The sequence below is a fragment of the Gigantopelta aegis genome, chromosome 6 (assembly GCF_016097555.1).
Source record: "Gigantopelta aegis isolate Gae_Host chromosome 6, Gae_host_genome, whole genome shotgun sequence".
Lineage (NCBI taxonomy): Eukaryota > Metazoa > Mollusca > Gastropoda > Neomphalida > Peltospiridae > Gigantopelta > Gigantopelta aegis.
In genome coordinates, this window is record NC_054704.1 from 89,369,152 (window position 1) to 89,389,240 (window position 20,089).

General features: G+C 36.2%; 1 protein-coding gene across 1 annotated transcript in view; it reads left to right on the top strand.

Moving 5' to 3' along the window:
• Positions 1–20,089, top strand: part of LOC121374889 (CAD protein-like) — a 60,171-nt gene that overhangs the window by 2,380 nt on the left and 37,702 nt on the right. The window contains 17 exon segments of the mRNA XM_041502010.1: positions 658–927; positions 2,120–2,178; positions 2,871–2,954; positions 4,007–4,148; positions 4,502–4,588; positions 4,591–4,672; positions 5,457–5,642; positions 6,657–6,758; positions 7,824–7,977; positions 10,868–10,999; positions 11,317–11,550; positions 12,472–12,693; positions 13,405–13,593; positions 14,343–14,576; positions 15,521–15,658; positions 16,242–16,409; positions 16,920–17,002. Of these exon segments, the coding sequence (XP_041357944.1) occupies positions 658–927; positions 2,120–2,178; positions 2,871–2,954; positions 4,007–4,148; positions 4,502–4,588; positions 4,591–4,672; positions 5,457–5,642; positions 6,657–6,758; positions 7,824–7,977; positions 10,868–10,999; positions 11,317–11,550; positions 12,472–12,693; positions 13,405–13,593; positions 14,343–14,576; positions 15,521–15,658; positions 16,242–16,409; positions 16,920–17,002 (2,566 nt within the window).

Sequence of the window (20,089 nt, forward strand, 5' to 3'; positions counted from 1 at the left end):
ATTAAAAAATGCGACTCTCTAAACAATGGATGCTGTCTAAATCGCATAAACTTAGGTCTTCAGCCTCATCCGGTATAGTCGAGTTTCACTGTATAATATGAAGTACATACATTTATCCAGCAATCACTGTATACATTGGAAAGATATGACTAGATAAATCTCTATATTTTTGGTCACTGACCAAAAATATAGATCATGTGATATAGGCATGTGATATTTCAGAGTAGTTTTCGGTAAACATACTCTTTAAATCATTTGTTGAAGTACAGTAAATAGAAATAACTTTTAGTTTTGCGATAACAATACAAAACGTGTATATTTATTTATATTAGAGTTTAGAAAAGCTTTTTTAATGTGACAGAATGTAGCCTAGTGTCTTACAAAAAATGACGTCATATATCTTGTATGACGTCATACGGCAGAAAGCCTTGCTAGGTTGACAATACTTGATTTACGTATAAAAAACTAAAATAAATAACGATTTTCCGAATATTCCTGTAGGATTGCAGGATAAAAGAAATAACTGGTTACTGTCTTAAGATATTGGCTTTATCCTGCTCAGGTTGAATGGCGAATGCAGCTCGGCAGGATAAAGCTGATATCTTAAGACAGTAACCAGTTATTCCCTATGTATTTAATTTGTCCTTGTGTCGTTAGTATTTCAGACTGGAATGGTGGGTTACCCCGAGTCGCTGACCGATCCTTCGTACCAGAAACAGATTCTCGTGTTAACGTACCCACTGATTGGAAACTATGGGATAGCTGATGACAGCGAGGATGAGTTTGGTCTCAAGCGGTGGTTTGAGTCGTCAGAAATCCATGTCGCAGCTCTGGTTATTGGCGACCTCACTGAGAAGTACAGTCACTGGAGTGCTGTGAAGTCACTGTCAACATGGCTCACTGAACAAAATATACCAGCCATTTGGGGTATGAGGCTAATACACTAAAGGGTTTTATTTCTGAAATTTGACTTTACTGGCAGTCACTGCATTGGCTTTGACTTCAGGAATTTTAGCGTTGTTTTTAAAAAACAGAGATGGGAATTTTCAATTTCATAAAAAATTTTTCTTATTATGTTAAATTCAGGCCCTCAGAATCAACAATCAACATATGTCAGGTTTGCATACTTTAAGTTATTCTTATAGGCTAATAAAAAATATTATACCTCGAGATTTGTAAATTAGTCCCCTACCGGTCCAACCGGAGGGAACTATAGGTTTCCTGTCCATCTGTCTGTCCCACATATGTTTTCCGGATGTTTTTTGCAGAAGGCTTAGAGATACTGAGCTGGAATTTTGTGTATATTTTCATCATGTAATGTTACAGATCAAGTATAAAATTCATGGTGATTTACCCATTTGTGATGCAGTTATGGCCCTTGAACTTGAGATGTGAAAATTCGTTTTCTAGATTTTTGCAATGCCTGGAGATATCAAGATGAAATTTTTTATATAGTTTTATCATTTGTATATAGCTTTACAATTCAAGTTTAAGTTTTGTGGTGATTTATTCACTTTTCAGAGTTATAACCCTTGAATTTAGGAGAAACGAAAAAAAATTGGGCCCAGTAGGGGACATGTAATGCTTTAGCAGTATTCTCAAAATGCTTGTATTATGTAGGACTAAATTTTTCATGTAGAATTAAAGATTATTTCAAGGTCATGTGATCCACAAGGTCAAAGTAAAAGTATAAAGGTCATCAGATTTGGAATCCTTATGAAATTCCCTTTTTAAAAATATCAAATTTCAACAAGCTTGACCAAACGGTTACTGAATAATGCTCATTTGACAATTGGTGGTCAAGCCCATTTTTGCCAAAATTGTCAAAATTTAATGGGTCGTATCTCGGAAACCATTAGTCTGATCAAGCTAAACATTTAAATATAATCATTTTTAGCACCAATAACATAACTTATATACATGTACTAATTTTTAGCAAAATCAAAGTGGGTGGGGTTTAATTTTCATTAGTGCCTGATATACACATAAATATTGTTTATAACTAGATTAGTGTCCTGTATATACATAAATATTGTTTTTAACTAGATTAGTGCCTGATATACACATAAATATTGTTTACAACTAGATTAGTGCCTGATATATTGTTTATTTTTGGCAGGAGTTGATACTCGTGCAATAACTAAAAGAATCCGAGAGCATGGAACAATGCTTGGAAAAGTGAGTTTTTATTTTTGTTTTATTTTAATTATTTAATTAGCATCAGTAAAATAAGTACCCTACAAATGTCGTTGGATGTTTCTCTAGTTTGATTTTGTTATAGGTAACTGTTAGCCTACACCATTTTGTACATGTAAAATGTTTGGATCTGTCATCTTATATTAAGTAGGGCTTCTAGATTATATTAGCCCCACTCCCATGGCTGGTGATATTCAATGTTGGGCTGGTAAATAACTACTATTGCCATGCCCGACAGCTAGTAAAAAAAAGTTGTCAAATGCTACGTTTAAGTTTATTTTGTAAATATGAATATCCTGGCCCCACCCCCGAATCTTTTTGAGCTCTATTCCCTCTTTAGGTGACATATCCGATTATTACTATTAATAAAATTTTATTTATTTGAAGTAAAGTAGGGCTAGTGGATTTTTAATTGTGGCTAGTCGATTTTGTAAATATTCTAGAAGCCCTGATGAATAAGCTATATTCAAACCTTGTAGGGAGCAACCAGGGCTCACACTGGAACACAGTTTGGTTTAGCCAGTTCTCAGATTTATAGAATATTTCCTTGAAATTTGGAAATAGTCTTTTGAAGAATCCAAAGGAAGTTTTGACAAGATCGTGACTGCTTCCATGAGTCAGGAAGATTGCCACTCCCTGAATGCTTTTCCAGAGGGTTTTTTCTTTTTTTTCAGCTTGTTATTGATGGAACTGACCCAGACATGGTTAAAATGACTGACCCTAACCAAATCCATCTTGTTGGTGAAGTGTCATTGAAGGTTTGTTAATTGTTACTTTGCTATCAGAACAAACATAGGAGGGTTCATACAGCAGCTGTCTCATAGTGTGATTAGTCTCACTGACTTATTGCATGTGATTTGTCGGTAAAACAATAATCGGAACGTTTAAGACTAAAGTCGTTCCAATTTAGGTGTTCTTACAGTACAAAATGATCGCATTCGACAAGTTGCTGCGACTAATCGCATAATGAGAACACCCCTTATCTTATGGGGCATAGAAATACTGGAAATTTGGGGAATTTACAAATGACATTTTCCATTCGTTGAAAGTCATGGAATTTTGATTTGTGTAATGGCAATTAACATTATTTTTAAATTTAAACTAAGAAGCCAAGAAGAGAGGCAATTGGCATCAAATTTTGTAATACTGTATTTTGTGTATAATAATACAAAAATCCTTGAAACCCCAAAAGGTCACGGAAATTGCCTTTAAAAACGTCATTAAAAGACTAACAATATTTTAAGGTACATTCTGTTTGTGATTTTTTTTTCTTGCTCCAGCCAGTGTACCATGACTGGTACATCAAAGGCTGTGGTATGTGCTATCCTGTCTATGGAATGGTGCATATAAAAGATCTCTTGCTGCTAATTGAAACGAGTAACTCATGAAGTGGCAACAGTGGGTTTCCTCCCTCAATATCTATGTTGTCCTTAACTATATGTCTGACGCCATATAACCATAAATAAAATATGTTGAGTGTGTCGTTAAATAAACCATGTCCTTCCTTCATAAATTCATATTATATGTATACATGCATTATATTTTTGTTGATTGCACTAATTCACATGAAAATTAGACCACCACAAACAAAGGTGATTTCACAGTATCATCAGTATACTTCTACCGCTAACCCCAAATTCATAAATTTGGCAGATATGCATGTATTACGTTTTAGAAATTAACACTTCAGTTTATATTATTTTACATGTTTTCTTTTTCTTTTCTTTTTTAATTGTGTAATTTATCACAATATATATTTTTTGAATTACAAAAGTATCTAGAAATATCTGCATACATTTGTTTATTTTAGGCGCCTCGTATCTACAACCCAGATGGCAAAATAAAAATCATGGCAGTGGACTGCGGAATAAAAAACAACCAGATTCGCTGTCTCTGTCAGCGTGGGGCGTCCGTTACTGTGGTACCTTGGAACCATCCAATCAGAAGTTCAGGTAGGATTAAACAACTTCAATTTGAAAAGTATATATACAGTATTTAAATTAGTTTGGAATCGTGATAATTTCTATATAACTAATCTTGGTTTTGTTTTGTTAAAAGGTAAAACTATTTTTTTACATTGTAAACACCTACCCATCGCCCCAATCTGGTGTCATCACTATTTGTTATTATGTTTAGATTCATCAATTTTACAGCTTGACATTTTTCAGTGATTTCAATAACTTTGATAAGAACGACCTTGTCATTTCAAAATCAGATATTGCTATTAATAACGAATTACCACTGCTAATTGTTTATAGTGTTGTTAACATTTGATAATAATAAAAACAAATTAAATTTGTTACAGAGTATGATGGGCTTTTCCTCAGCAACGGACCAGGAAACCCTGAAATGTGTGACGTCACTATTAACAACATCCGGAGAATCGTTGGTGAATCGAGTGCAAGCCAGTGTTTGGCATTTGTCTCGGCCACCAACTTCTTTCTCTGGCCGTTGGTGCTAAAACCTTCAAGATGAAGTGAGTACAGCAGTAAGCTTTGATTATGCAAGCAGTATAAAATATTATCGTTCTTGTTGTTTACACATAATCTCAGTAAAGCTTAACATTAAGGCCTCCATGAGTCCAAAATATTGGACTTGATCACTCAAGGGTCAAACTGGATGATATTGAAACTAAAGAATATTGTAAAATAGCAATATTCAACTTAAATCCAGAGCTAAACATGGATGCCAAATCATGCTATTGTATTGCATTCCACACATTTGACTTTTGTTTTCTCTCCATGTCTCATAGCCCTATAATGTAACCAGTGGCAACCATATGGCAAAATGACGTAAAAAAAATATAATTAACTGAGAGTGCTCTTCCTTGCACGGGTACTTGAGTCCTGTGAACAGATTCGGCCCATGCTCGAGTACTCATGGAGACCCTACTTAACACTGGTGTGATGTCCAAATCTGTTGATTGACAATATGAAATTTAGTCATCTTAATAAAAACTATTGGTGATATAACAGAACTATCATTTGCCAATTACACCTTTGTGACAGGTTATCCAAGTGATATTGTTCATTTTAACTTATTTTCTTGCTTATATCCATTAATAGCAAGGGAACTTTTATATGCACCATCCCACAGCCTTTGATTTACGAGTCGTGTTGCACTGGCTGGAACGAGAAATATCCCAATGGGCCCACCAATGGGGATTGATCCTAAACTGACCGCACATAAGGCATGAGCTTTACCACTGGGCTGCATCCCACCCCAAGAGTGCTATAGAGTTTCTAATTATTTTTTAACAGATATGGCAACAGGGGCCACAACCAGCCGTGTGTGTACGAGGACACGATTCGATGCTACATCACCACTCAGAATCACGGCTTCGCTGTGGATGCCGAGACTTTACCCTCTGACTGGCTGCCATTGTTTACAAATGCTAACGACAAGACGAATGAAGGAATCATTCACAGAAGCAAACCTTTTTTCAGGTGGAGCAAGTTTAAGTACTTTATTTTACTACGTCTTGTATATTTCTTGCTGAATCGAGTAATGTTTTTTACTTCAGGGTTTTATTGTGTTGTGTTTATTGAATTTTTTTATTGCTATTTCCAAATGGATTGTCCTGCTATATAAGATCTATGTTGTAGTTCAAAATGTCTCATTTCATTAAACAAACATTTAGTTTACTTTTAAAGTGACAGACCCTAGGTTTTAAACACTAAGGCATATTTTTCACTGTTAGAGCCATCTATGATAACTGAAATCAAACATTACTTAGATTTTATTGTTTAGATTATCTATTTCCGTACATCTGATTTGTTTTTGATCATCCTGGTTTTGTAACATCACAAAATACATTTTTCATATTTTAAAAAACTCATGAGTGGCTGTGAAGTAACAGTTATAGAGTCAAGTTATTGTTAGGAGTATTTTACAGTTTCAGCGTCAGGCTCTATGTTTCACTCTGTTGTAACTATTCAAATGCGTTACAGGTTTGTAGATTGACCAAACTTTGTGTCCATGTTTACGTGTTGAATATTGTACAACACAGCTACAAGGATACACCTTCTAGGATCAGTATATATCAACAATACCATGTTTGGTATTTTTTGTTGCTGGTTTGTTTCAATAAATATTTTATAATTCGTGGTTGGAAAATTACATGGTTCTATGTGCACAAAACCTCATTTTGAGAAATCGCCACTTGAAGTTTGGAGCTGCCATATCTGAGTCATAGAGAGGTCTTTGTAATAGTTTTAATATAACAACTGTGTCTTACAATACCACATTCTAGGACTGTTTACTATGTAGATGATTTTATGTTCTATCAAATTGGATAGATAACTAATTTTTGGAAAAATTGCAGATAGAACCTTGTAATTCTCTGGCCACGAATTTACAATATTGAATTCTAAGTGCATACATAATTTTGTTAAAGTAAATCAAATTACGAAGTGCTTGGCCAACCTGATTTAAAGTTTTATTTGTTGTTGTTTTGGCAGTGTACAGTTTCACCCAGAACACATGGCTGGTCCCCAGGATTTGGAGATGTTGTTTGACGTCTTTCTCGACCAAGTGACGGCTCACAAACAAGGAGAAACCAGGTTTGTACATGTTACCATCACTTTATTGTAGTTACCACTTTCATGCAGCGTTTGTGTTTCATTTTGTTACATTGTTGATGAAAATAAAATTATAACAAACAATTTATTTATAGTGGTAGTTTTGTTTGTTTAACAACACAACTAGAGCACACTGATTTATTAATCATCGGCTGTTGGATGTCAAATATTTGGTAAATTTGACATATTTTTGGAGAGGAAACCTGCTACATTCCTCCAAGGATCTTTTATATGCACCATCGCACATACAGGATTGCACATACTACAACCTTATATATACTAGTCGTGGTGCACAGGCTAGAATGAGAAATAGCCCAATGGACCCAATTTTTTGTGGTAGAGCACTCGACTAATGCACAGTCCATCTAGGATTGATACCCATAGGTTGGCCCATTGGGCTATTTCTTGTTACAGCCAGTGGTCCACAGCTGGTGTAACTAAGGCTGTAGTATGTGCTATCGAATCTGTGGGATGTTGCATATAAAAGATGCCTTGCTGCTAATAAATATGAGTAGCCCATGATGTGGTGGCAACAGGTTTCTTCTCATTGTCTCTGTGTTTCTTAACCATATGTCAGATGCCGTATAACGTGTTGAGTGCATTAAATAAAACTGTTCTTTTTTCTTCCTTTCTTGCAATAAGAAATCAAATCCACACAAACCATGTGTTATATTAGGGGCGGGACGTAACACAGTGGTAAAGTGCTTGCTTGATGCACGGTTGGTGTGATCTTTTTCTTGTTCCAACCAGTGCACCACGACTGGTATAGCAATGACCATGGTATGTGCTATCCTGTATATGGGATGGTGCATATCAAAGATCCTTTGCTACTAATAGACAAATGCACCGGGTTTCCTCTCTAAGACTATATGTCAAAATTACCAAATGTCTGACATCCAATAGCCGATGATTAATAAATCAATATAGTCTAGTGGTATCATTAACCAAAACAAACATTTTTATGAGTGATATTAGATTGGAATCTTTTTAAAATTGGGATCTTTTGTTCAGTGTGTGCTATTTCACTGGTATTGGATGTGTTTTCAGCCCGTCTGTGAAGGAACGATTACACTCAAGACTGAAAAGTACCCAGTGTCCAACAAGAATCCCAGAGAACGCTCGACCACAGAAAGTTCTGATTCTTGGTTCAGGCGGACTTTCGATTGGCCAGGCTGGAGAATTCGACTACTCAGGATCTCAGGTCAATAAATGTTATAAAAATCGTCGAAAAGTGACTGTACGAGATAAAATACCATATGAGACATTTTGCTCTTGTATCGTTCATGTAGAACATATTGAATGTGTGTGCAAGAGGGTAACAGTATTTAGGTTATAGGGACTAGCCTGTGGGTTGCAAGAAAGGCAAGCAGCACAATTTTATTATTAGTGTGCTGCTGGTCAAACTGGAGGGAACTCGAGGTTTGATCTCCATCCTTCTGTCTGTCTGTCTGCCTGTCTGTCAGCTTTGAGATATTGAGCTGAAATTTTGTGTATATTTTTATCACATAGTTAAAGGAAACATGACACGAGACCATATTATAGCTCATTTTGAAAGAAAAATGATATAAAAATAATATACAAATAACTTTATAACAATAAAATACGTGTAGTTAACTTAAAATGAAGAAATTACGCAAATCAGTATCAAAGTACGATTTATGCATATTTCTTCGTGAGCGTTCGGAAAAAAAGGAAAGTGACGTCAGAGCCGTTGTACTCTTCCATTGTTGTTAACTGTTTATATATGGAGTAAGGGGCTTTCGATCTTTTCAGTCCATCAGTGCCGTACTGCGCGGCCTTTGGGTGTAAAAATAAACAGTTTAAACGATCGGGATTGTCTTTTTATGGTTTTCCAAAGGATTGTATCCGAAGAAAGACGCGTGTATTTTATCGCAAAAGAAAAGATTGGACACCAACACCGCATAGTACTTTGGTGTCAGCCTAATTACAGCCCGGAGCCCGAACGTTACCCGGAGACAAAAACAGTACTCGGTTGCGAATGCCGAGGTGTACATTGTACATATTTGGCACAAAGATACACCTCAGCATGATGTATTTATATATGTTAAAACAAAAATGTAGAATTTTTTATTTATTTATTTTTTTGGAAAAAAAATTATTTTTCATGTTAGGGCTGTAGGCCTACATAACAAAATCTGTATTCACCGTCCGAAGAAGGAAACGTCAATAAGTAATTAAATATGTCATATACAAACATGGGATTTGGCATGAGGATACATCTCAGTACGATGTATTTAAATATGTTTTTAAAAAACGTGTAGAAAACAATAATAATTTTAAATAATGTTTTTAATCTTCGGGCGGAATACGTCACAAAAACGTTCCTCATCGCCCGAAGCCCCAAAGCAACACGAAGTTCAATACAAAAAACCCCACTACTGTCGGTGTCGAAATAACTATTATGTTTCATCCACGGGCTGACTTGAGAATCGGAGTGTTGTTTTAGTTAATTGGTCCTTTCTTTCCGTGGCCTGCACATGTGATTCCTGATTGGCAGGTGTATATTGCAGGGTATCGACCAGGTAAGTGATTACCACGGTCTAGACATACGTACAAAATACGTGCCAGTTTTTTTAAGATCACAGGGTATTGTGGCGTAACCTGTTGCGACTATAGTACAATGTTAATGGACATTATCAGCCGCCCTGCTTCATTACTGTAAATAATGCTGTAAAACCCTTGATTAAGTAGACTTTCCCATCTAAAATTACAAAACTGACCAATTACGTAGTACCAAAGAAAAGAAAATTATCACTTGGGTGTCGTGAGTGGTCGTTTTTACTCTAACGCACCCTACCAATAGGCCTAATAATATGCTACTTTTTTTTATGAGAGAAAAATACTATAACCCCATTTCGTTCTATTGATCCAAATAGAAATATATTTAGTTTAAAAGTTGATTATACTCTCAAGTCATTTATGTTGTTTTACAAGCCAGGTTAATGAAAGTGAAGCGCCTTGTCGTAAATTAGAGCGTCTGTTTACACTGTGCATACAGATTTCATTATGTACAGCCCGAACATAAAAAATGCGATATTTTCTATAAAAAAACCCCCAAAAAATGTTTGTCCTACATTTATATTTTTTACATATTTAAATACATCATATCGAGGTGTATCTTTATGCTAAATATGAACAGTATACACCTCGGCATTAGCATCCGAGTTTTGGTTTTGTCTCCGGGTTACTTTCGGGCTACGGGCTGTAAATTGGTCGACCGGTCTGGTCTGGCACCATCAGTTTCTCCACCCTCCGACTCGCTATCCGTTTTTTCTTCAGTATCACTGTTGTAAGTAAATGTGTGTCTTTCTTCATTTACTAACAGCTCATATTGATACGGAAAAACGTTTTGCGAACGAACACTCATTGTTTTGGTAAGCTGTGCAAGTCTTAGATTCTTTATGAGTGGTACGGACTAATGCTTTTAAGTGTAAGGCTTCAGATCAAGCGACGCGTCTCTGACGTCACGGACCTCATGATTGCCCTGCTCATTAAAGATCGGCAATTTCCGCTAAGAGCTCGTATCTGGGGTTCTTTTATGGAGATATTTTAAGTAATTAATTTTTTAGAAATTTTTTTTTTAGGTGATTCAATTTATAATTAATTGTACATGGTTGGTGCCAAATATGGTTTACGTGACATGTTTCCTTTAAAGATCGAGTTTGTTTGACTTTCATGGCGATTTATCCATTTTTCACAGAGTTATGGCCCTTGAATGATAAAATTTGTGTAGCCCGGTAGGGGACATGTATTGCTTTAGCAGTACTCTCAGAATGATTGTTCCACATGGTTTGGTTCAGATCCCACCACCAGAATGTGTTTCATTCATGAACAATAAAATCATTTGTTTTTAGTTTAACATGGGAAATAGATAAATGATGGCATTAGTGACAATAACAACGGGGTACCTTTTTGAATTTTATTTTTATTCTATGTCTAGGAAATTCATAATTTAAAATTTTAGAGTCTGGCCTTGGATTGTGTTATTTCATAGAACTCTGTTACTATTCTTTCCATGTTTAACAGATTACATTTTGGATTTATGCTCTGCATTTTTGTTTGTATAACAGGCGATCAAGGCTTTGAAGGAAGAGAAAATTGTGACAGTGTTGATAAATCCAAACATCGCCACTGTACAAACATCGAAAGGTCTTGCTGACAAGGTGTACTTCCTGCCAATTAGACCAGACTATGTCACACAGGTGAATCCAAATCAGCATTTTATTTCAATACAGTTCAGTCTTTAACATGAAATTACTTACACTGGCATAAAAATATGAAGGCACATACTATGTTATAACACTTCGTAACACATCTCATGTATAACCTCCATTCCCAAGTTATGACATGATTGCTGAATGGCCAAATGTCAAAATGTAGAAAGTCAGTAGCCTTTGATTAATAAATCAATGTGCTGTAGTGGTGTCGTTAAACAAAACAAACTTTTAACTGCAATGAGAATAAAAGCAAAGCTTATTTGAACTGGTTCTAATCTTCCTTTGTTTTGTGGTTTTTGTAGGTTATAAAAAGTGAACGTCCCGATGGTGTGCTGTTGACATTTGGGGGTCAGACTGCACTGAATTGTGGGATACAGCTGACTGCGACTGGAGTGTTTGAGAAGTACAATGTGCGTGTTCTTGGCACGCCGGTGTCTTCTATAGAGTGGACGGAAGACCGGAAGATGTTCAACGAGAAAATGGAAGAAATTAATGAACATGTTGCAGCCAGTGAGGCAGCTTTCAGTGTTGATCAGGTAATTGTTGACTGACTGTAGATCAGGTAATTATTGACTGACTGTAGATCAGGTAATTGTTGACTGACTGTCGATCAGGTAATTGTTGACGGACATGTGTAGATCAGGTAATTGTTGACTGACTGTAGATCAGGTAATTGTTGACTGACTGTTGATCAGGTAATTGTTGACTGACTGTCGATCAGGTAATTTTTAATTAATTTTTTCACCCTCACTTTATTCCACATTTTAAAACAAAAATAATGACACAGCAAATTAAGATATTTGAATATTACATATATTAGACGTTGTATACATGTATATATATAATAATATACACCTAAAAATGTTTTACATCACATACAGTTGAATCATCTAGTAAACATTTCACGCCAAAATCACAGGAAATAAAAATGTCGACCAACCGTAAAAGTGGTATAATGAAAACATTCACATCATTTACAGCAACTTGAATAAGTTAGTATATCAAAAAGAAAAATCAACCTGTCGATCAGGTAATTGTTGACTGACAGTGTCAATCAGGTGATTGTTGACTGACAGTGTCAGTCAGGTGATTGTTGACTGACAGTGTCAGTCAGGTGATTGTTGATTGACAGTGTCAATCAGGTAATTGTGACTGACCATGTGTATGAGGTAATTGTTGATTGACGTGTTAATCAGTTTATTGTTGACTGACTGTGTAAATAAGTTCATTGTTGACTGACAGTGCCAATAAGATTATTGTTGACTTACATTGTCAGGTAATTGTTGACTTACATTGTCAGGTAATTGTTGACTTACATTGTCAGGTAATTGTTGACTGACTGTCAGGTAAAATATATATGATATGGTTTTACTCCATGTTTGAAATCTAATGGCAGAAAATCATTAATTTCCTGGAGTGCATGTAATTAAAGAGTACGTTTGTTTGTGTTTCACCAGGTGGTGCAGGCAGCAGAAAGACTGGGCTACCCAGTGATGATCCGGGCAGCGTTTGCTCTTGGCGGGCTAGGCTCAGGGTTTGCCGACAACAGGGAGGAGCTGCTTACCCTTGCCACTGCAACGTTTGCTCACACCAGTCAGGTCCAGGTCGACAAGTCTCTGAGAGGGTGGAAGGAAGTGGAGTATGAAGTCGTACGAGATGCCTACGATAACTGCATCACGGTGAGTGTCATCAGAAATATCCCACAGTTAGAGTCTGATGATGTTTGTACCTAGTAAGATGGTTAATAAAAGCATATTTACAAAATGTATCTGCAAAAATATGTTCAACAGTCATTCGGTAAAATGATAATGATTGTCGTAATCATACATAGCGATGTCTTAAGGGATGTATTGTCGTCAGCTTTTAAACCTTGCCATTGGTGAAAAGTATTTCTGCTCTGTTAAATAGCTTTTTGTACAGCATGTCTTGCATGTGATGTCATTCATCTATTAATATCATCATCACTTAATGACTTTATTTGTAACTATTGCAAGAAGAGAATATGATAGATGTGTTACTTTATTTGTCCCCTACCGGACCAGCTGAAAGGGACTATATTTTCATCTCCATCCTTCTGTCTGTCTATGTGTGTCTGTCCATCCATCTGTCTGTCTATGTGTGTCTGTCCATCCATCTGTCTGTCTATGTGTGTCTGTCCATCCATCCATCTGTCTCACATGTAGTTATCTTGATGCTTTTTTCATAATGCCTTGAGAAATTGAGCTGAAATTTTGTGTATAACTTTATCATGTATTCATACAGATCAAGTTTGACTTTCATGGCAATTTTTGACAGATATGTCCCTTGAACTTAAGAGATGAAATTTCGCTTTCCAGACTTTTTTTTTAGCAATGCCTCACGGTATTGAGCTGAAACTTTGTTTTGTTCAGGTGTGTAACATGGAGAACGTGGATCCACTCGGCATCCACACGGGAGAGTCGATTGTTGTGGCTCCGAGCCAGACGCTGACCAACGCAGAGTACAACATGCTGCGGACGACGGCCATCAAGGTGATCCGGCACATCGGAGTGGTGGGCGAATGTAACATCCAGTATGCCCTCAACCCGCTCTCCCAACAGGTAACACCCTGAACCTGCTCTGTCAACAGGTAACGTCCAGTACATCCTGAACCGGCTGTCGGGTAACGTCCAGTACATCCTGAACCGGCTGTCAGGTAACGTCCAGTACATCCTGAACCGGCTGTCAGGTAACGTCCAGTACATCCTGAACCGGCTGTCACAACAGGTAACGTCCAGTACATCCTGAACCGGCTGTCACAACAGGGTAACGTCCAGTACATCCTGAACCGGCTGTCACAACAGGTAACGTCCAGTACCTATGAGTCACCTGCTCTCAATGTTTTAGTATTACATCATTGAAGTTAATATTATTAATTAATATGTTTTGCAACAAAATTACTTAACTGTACTCTATTTGTCACCTGGCTTCCTTGTTTCAGTATTATTTGATTGAAGTTAATATTATGAATTAATTATTGTAGGTACATTTTCTAACAATCTTATGTTAATAATATAATTGTACTCTATTTGTCACCTGGTCTTGATGTTAGCATTAAATCATTGACAATAATATTATGAATTTCTGATTGTGTGTATGTTTTGCAACATTGAGTCTTATGTTATTAACCTGATTGTACTCTATTTGTCATTGAAGTGAATATTATGAATTCACAGCATAATAACCTAAATGTACTCTATTTGTCATGTGGTCTCTATGTTTCAGTATTACATCATTGAAGTGAATATTATGAATTAACAGCATAATAACATAACTGTACTCTATTTGTCACCTGGTTTCTATGTTTCAGTATTACATCATTGAAGTGAATGCCAGACTTTCTCGTAGTTCGGCTCTAGCTAGTAAAGCGACTGGTTATCCCCTGGCGTACGTCGCTGCAAAGCTGTCGCTGGGAATTCCACTGTCACAACTAACAAACTCTGTCACCAACTCCACTACAGCATGCTTTGAACCAAGTTTGGATTACTGTGTTGTCAAAATACCCAGGTGGGATCTGGCCAAGTTCAGTCGAGTTTCTACCAAGGTTTGTCTTGAATCTGTGTGTTCGTTTATAAGAAAGCTAGTGTATTTCAGATTTATTCTAATATTTTCTTAATATGAAAAAATTACAATATACATTTCAGGGCTAGCTGTGGGTTAGAAGAAAATTTTGCCAAATTATCTACTAAACTTCAAAAATTGCAGAAACCCAGTTATTTTCTAAAAAAATTAAAAATTATTTGGGCAAATTTGATGAGTGCCCAGAACTAGCCCTGCATTTTGAAAATTTTAATGATCAAAATTAAACAAAATATATATTTATGCACAAGTCAAATGTGTTGCTTGAAGTGACTAACAAAAAGAGTTGAAGACAGTTATTATGAAAGTTGTTAATTCCAATATTGGTCAAAATAAAGATATCCACATAACTTGTTTGTTTTTTATACTGTTAATATAAATCAGTGATATCTACCAGGAGTTATAATTGTTTAAAACATTAAAAAATAACTTCTCAAATTATATTTAAATTTACGATTTCTTAAAACGTCAGGGGTGAGACATAGCCCAGTGGTAAACCGCTCGCCTGATGTGCAGATGGTCTGTGATCAATCCCCGTTGGTGGGCCCATTGGGCTATTTCTCATTCCAGCCAGTGCACCACGACTGGTATATCAAAGGCTGTGGTATGTGCTAGCCTGTCTGTGGTATGGTGCATATAAAAAATCCTTTGCAACTAATGGAAAAATATAGCGGGTTTCATCTGTAAGATTATACGTCCAATAGCCAATGATTAATAAATCAATGTGGTGTTATTAAACAAAACAAACTTTAAACTCTTAAAGCTTCACTTTGGTGGTCATTTTATTTTGTTTGGTCAATACACTTTGTTTTATATATGTGTTAATATTATTTTCATTAAAATAGTTCTTGTTGCAACCGATTAATCAATATATATAGTTTTTAATGAAGTGTCATTCTTCTGTTACAGATTGGCAGCTCTATGAAGAGCGTGGGAGAAGTGATGGCGATTGGCCGGAAGTTTGAAGAAGCCTTTCAGAAAGCTCTGCGTATGATGGATGAGACTGTCAAGGGATTCGATCCGTACCTGCAGAACTGGTCAGAGGAGGCAAGACATTCTGATATATTCAATTTTGTGTATGCACACTGTTTTGTATCCCCCTTGCTGCTAATGGAAAAATGTTGCAGGTTTTCTCTGAAGACGATGTGTCATAATTATCAAATGCTTGACATCCAATAGCCAATAATTAATAAAATCAGTGTGCTGCAGTGGTGTCGTTAAACAAAATGAACATTTATCCATATTCCTTCATTCATCTATCTTTGTTTCAGACACTACTAAATGTTTGACATCCAATAGCCGATGATTAATAAAATCAGTGTGTTCTAGTGGTGTCGTTAAACAAAACAAACTTTATTTTTATTTTGCATCAAGTTACAGTATTAAAATAAAAGGAATAACATTCTAAATTCTGTTGATTCTGTTGCATTTATTAAATACACTTTATGGTGTACAGTTATCGTATTCATGTACATGTAAAATTTAACAAAGTCTTTGATTGTGACCTGTAATATGTCTGTTGGCTGTAAATGATTAAAATTAAGTAAAGAATTGAATAAATTGAGTCACGGTGATGTTTGACTACATAAGTGAGATGAGTGATGTGATTACATGTTTGTGTGTGTTACAGGAGCTGAAGAACCCGACAGACAAGCGTATCTTCGTGATCGCAGCCGCGCTTCGGCAGAACTACACGGTGGATAAACTGTACGAACTCACCAAGATCGACCACTGGTTCCTACACAAGTTCAAAAACATCATCAACCACATCACCATCATGGAGAACTATAAGAAGAAAGTGTGTGATTCCTGTCTTCTGTTATTTATTCTTTCATTAGTATTAAATGGGGCAGGATCAATCTCTATTGGTACAACATGTATCTGAGGTGCTTGGGTCATACGGTCGAACCCAATTTGCAGACCTTTTGGGGGTTTTCCTGTCCCAACCACTTCCCTCTAACTGGTAAATTCAAAGGCTATGGTATGTGCTGTCCTGTCTCTGGGAATGTGCATTTAAAAGATTTCTTGCTGGAAATGAAAAACTGTAGTAGCTCTTCCTTCAAGACCATGTGTCAGAATTATCCAGTTGTTTCTTTGCTTTGAAGAAAAAGCCATATGTAATTGATCTTTATATACTCAGACTTTCTTATTTAAAATTATTATTCCGCATTAATTTAATTAAATTTCTTAACTTATTTTCTTATTATTGCACCTTTTTTTTTTTAAAGTCTGGCATGTTAACTTTATAATTTAACATTCATTTTAAAGTCATAGATAGTTTTTAAAAATATTTCATTTGACATTTCAGACAAACCAGTTACCAAGGGAGATCATTCTGACTGCCAAACAACTTGGCTTTTCCGATTCCCAAATTGCAGTGGTGGTTGAAAGGTTGGTATTTTACTTTTTAAACTGCTGTCAGCCTTACGCCAACTGAGTGCATGATACTGGTATCTTTTTAGTAATAAAATATTGTTTAGTAGCTTTCAAACAGCTGATACGATTATGTCTCATCAGTCGTCCATCGTACATCAACTTTACACATTTTTGTCTAGTTCTCCAGTTTCAACCAAACTTGGTAAAAATGATCCTTTAGTGGCCCTGACCAAGTGTTGTTATTTTTCGGGCTGATTCAAAGTCCAAAAGAGAGAGAGACAAGTTCCATCAGGCAAATTTCAACAAAACTTAATACAAATGATCCTCTCGTGGACCTGATCAAGTGTTGTTTGTTTTTTTGACCAATTAAATTCCAAGATGGCCAACCTAGCCTCTGATTGGCCAAGGCATTTTCGACTTCTTCTCAAGTTACACCAGGCAGATTTCAATCAAACATGGTGTCACAACCAGGTATGACCAAGGGATGATTCAGTTACTACTTGAACTTCTCAACAAAAATAACAACAACCCAGTTAGAGTTAATATAAATATATTAAAATAAAATAAACAAAAACACAGGTTTAACAAAGCTTCATGGTACCAAATTACAAAGTTATGTTCCCCCTTTTAAATAGACAATTCTACAACATTAATTTCAACCTTTCACAATCAAACATAAATAGTTAATTAAATTCAAAATGCTCTTATTCAGCGTTCACTGTGTTTAAAATTAACAACTGTCAAAAGTTCACTATACATCCCAAGTGTCCTTCAAATGCTCATATTGACTTCATGGTCACAAATCTGTTCCACTATTCCATTTTCCATGTTTCTCCAAGTCAACGACAGTTCCTGTCTCAAACTGCAAAATCACTAATGGCTGTGACGTCTGTACGTCTCCTGAACTCGTCTACCTCTCATGGCTATGGCAACCATCTCAGCCTCAAAACCACCAACAAACAAAACTAAAACCTACAAGAAAAATGGGTCAACATACAAATATTGTGTTCAACGACACGACCCCTAAATCAACTGTCGGCGACAGTTCTGCAAATGTGCACACATGAAATAAATTAATTTCATAACCAATAGTTACCTTTAACTATTCACCATATACCATACACCTTAAATACTAGCCATATCCTTGTCACAAAATGATTCTACTACTATTTTGTAGGCTAATACACAGTGGAATCTCGGAACATAAATTGTGAACAACTATCCTAACACAAGTTCTTAAAATACCTCATTATGAACATTTGATACCTGCAATATTTCCTATATATGTTGTAAAACTTTTAAATACACGCTAATTAAATCCATAATATTTAACTACATAACATTTAACTATTAACTAATTATATACAACTGGTTTCTTAACTACACCATACAAATGCTCAAAGTGGCGCAATTTTGATTAAATGCTATTTAAAATATTCTGCCAAATAAAACAATGTACAAAAATCAGTACTCACCCCAGCTGTCCACGCCAAATCCTACATATCTCTACCGCTTGTCATAACTTTCCAACACGTGCAAAGCCTGTAGCTATCTGGGTCCAACTAATTGAACAATGCGACCCACACTGGTTTTGTCACAGCAGCCAGCAATGGAAAATTCCATGCACGGATTACACGTGCGGCCCTAAACATCAAACTAAACAGCGGGAAAAAGTAACGCACCACTATGAGTAAAACATATCCAAATGTACACAAGTAAATCAACTTGTGACATTTCCTTCCCTCTAAGGAAAAGTGCGAAGCACTTTCTTAATTTCACCATATCCAAACATATTTACAATCTACTTTAAAAATCTGCACCTGCATTTTCTGATCCCTTGATAGCAACAACTTTGTACCTGTAAGGTTGAAGAATCAATGCCCACCGCATCAGTCTTGCGTTTGCCATCTTCGATCTGCTAAGATAAACCAATGGTTGATGATCTGTTTCAATTACAAACTAACTATCATAAAGATACCTCTCAAACTTCTGTACAGCCCAAACTAGAGCTAGACACTCTTTCTCAATGGTAGCATAGTGAAGCTCAGCCTTTCTGAACTTTCTACTGGCATATGCCACTGGCATTTTCATACCTTCTTCCATCTGCAACAGAATTGCCCCTACTCCTTTTTCTGAGGCATCCGTTTGTAGAATAAATTGCTCTTCCACATTTGGCAATTTCAAAATTGGAGAATTTACCAGAGTATTCTTCAAACTACTAAATGCTCTCTCTTGTGCATCTCCCCACTGTATCTTATTAGGTTGTCCCTTCTAGGTTAAATCCATAAGAGGAGTTGCAATAGTAGCAAAATTTGGAATGAAGTTACGGTAAAACCCCACTAGTCCTAGAAATGACTTTACCAGTTTTTTCGTCCCTGGTTTATCTGCTTCTCTGATAGCTTTGATTTTACCTGGCACTGGCTCCAGTCTTTCATTTCCAACCATGTGTCCCAAATACTCTAAACTTTGGAAACCAATAAAACACTTACTGGGTTTTGCTGTCAAATTTGCTTTCCTTAGTCTAAAAAGCAGTTCCCTCAGTATTTGAATGTGTTCTTTAAACATGGAGGTGTAGACAATTATATCATCAATGAAATTGTCCGTATTTGTCATGTTCTGAAGAAGTTTCCGCATAAGTCTACTGAAACTGGCTGGTGCATTTACAAGTCCAAATGGCATGACATTAAAATGAAACAAACCCATAGGAGTCTGGAAAGCAGTCACTTGTTTAGCCGTTTCAGCCATGGGTAACTGCCAATACCCTTTTGACAAATCCAACTTACTGATGTACTTACTTCCTACTAATCTGGCAAATATTTCACCAGCATTTGGCATTGGTTCTGCATTAAAAACACTGATTTTGTTGATCATTCTAAAATCAATGCAGAAACGATTTGTCTGGTCTTTCTTCTTGACAATTACTATGGGAGAAGAGTAAGGACTATTAGAATGTTCAATTACACCCATTTGTAACATTTTTCTTACCTCTTCATTCACCACTTCACGCATTGAGTAAGGCAACGGATACGGTTTTACCCTGACAGGAGTATCTGACAGTAGCTTAATGTCATGTTCAGCCAACATGGTACGTTAGTTTGTTGT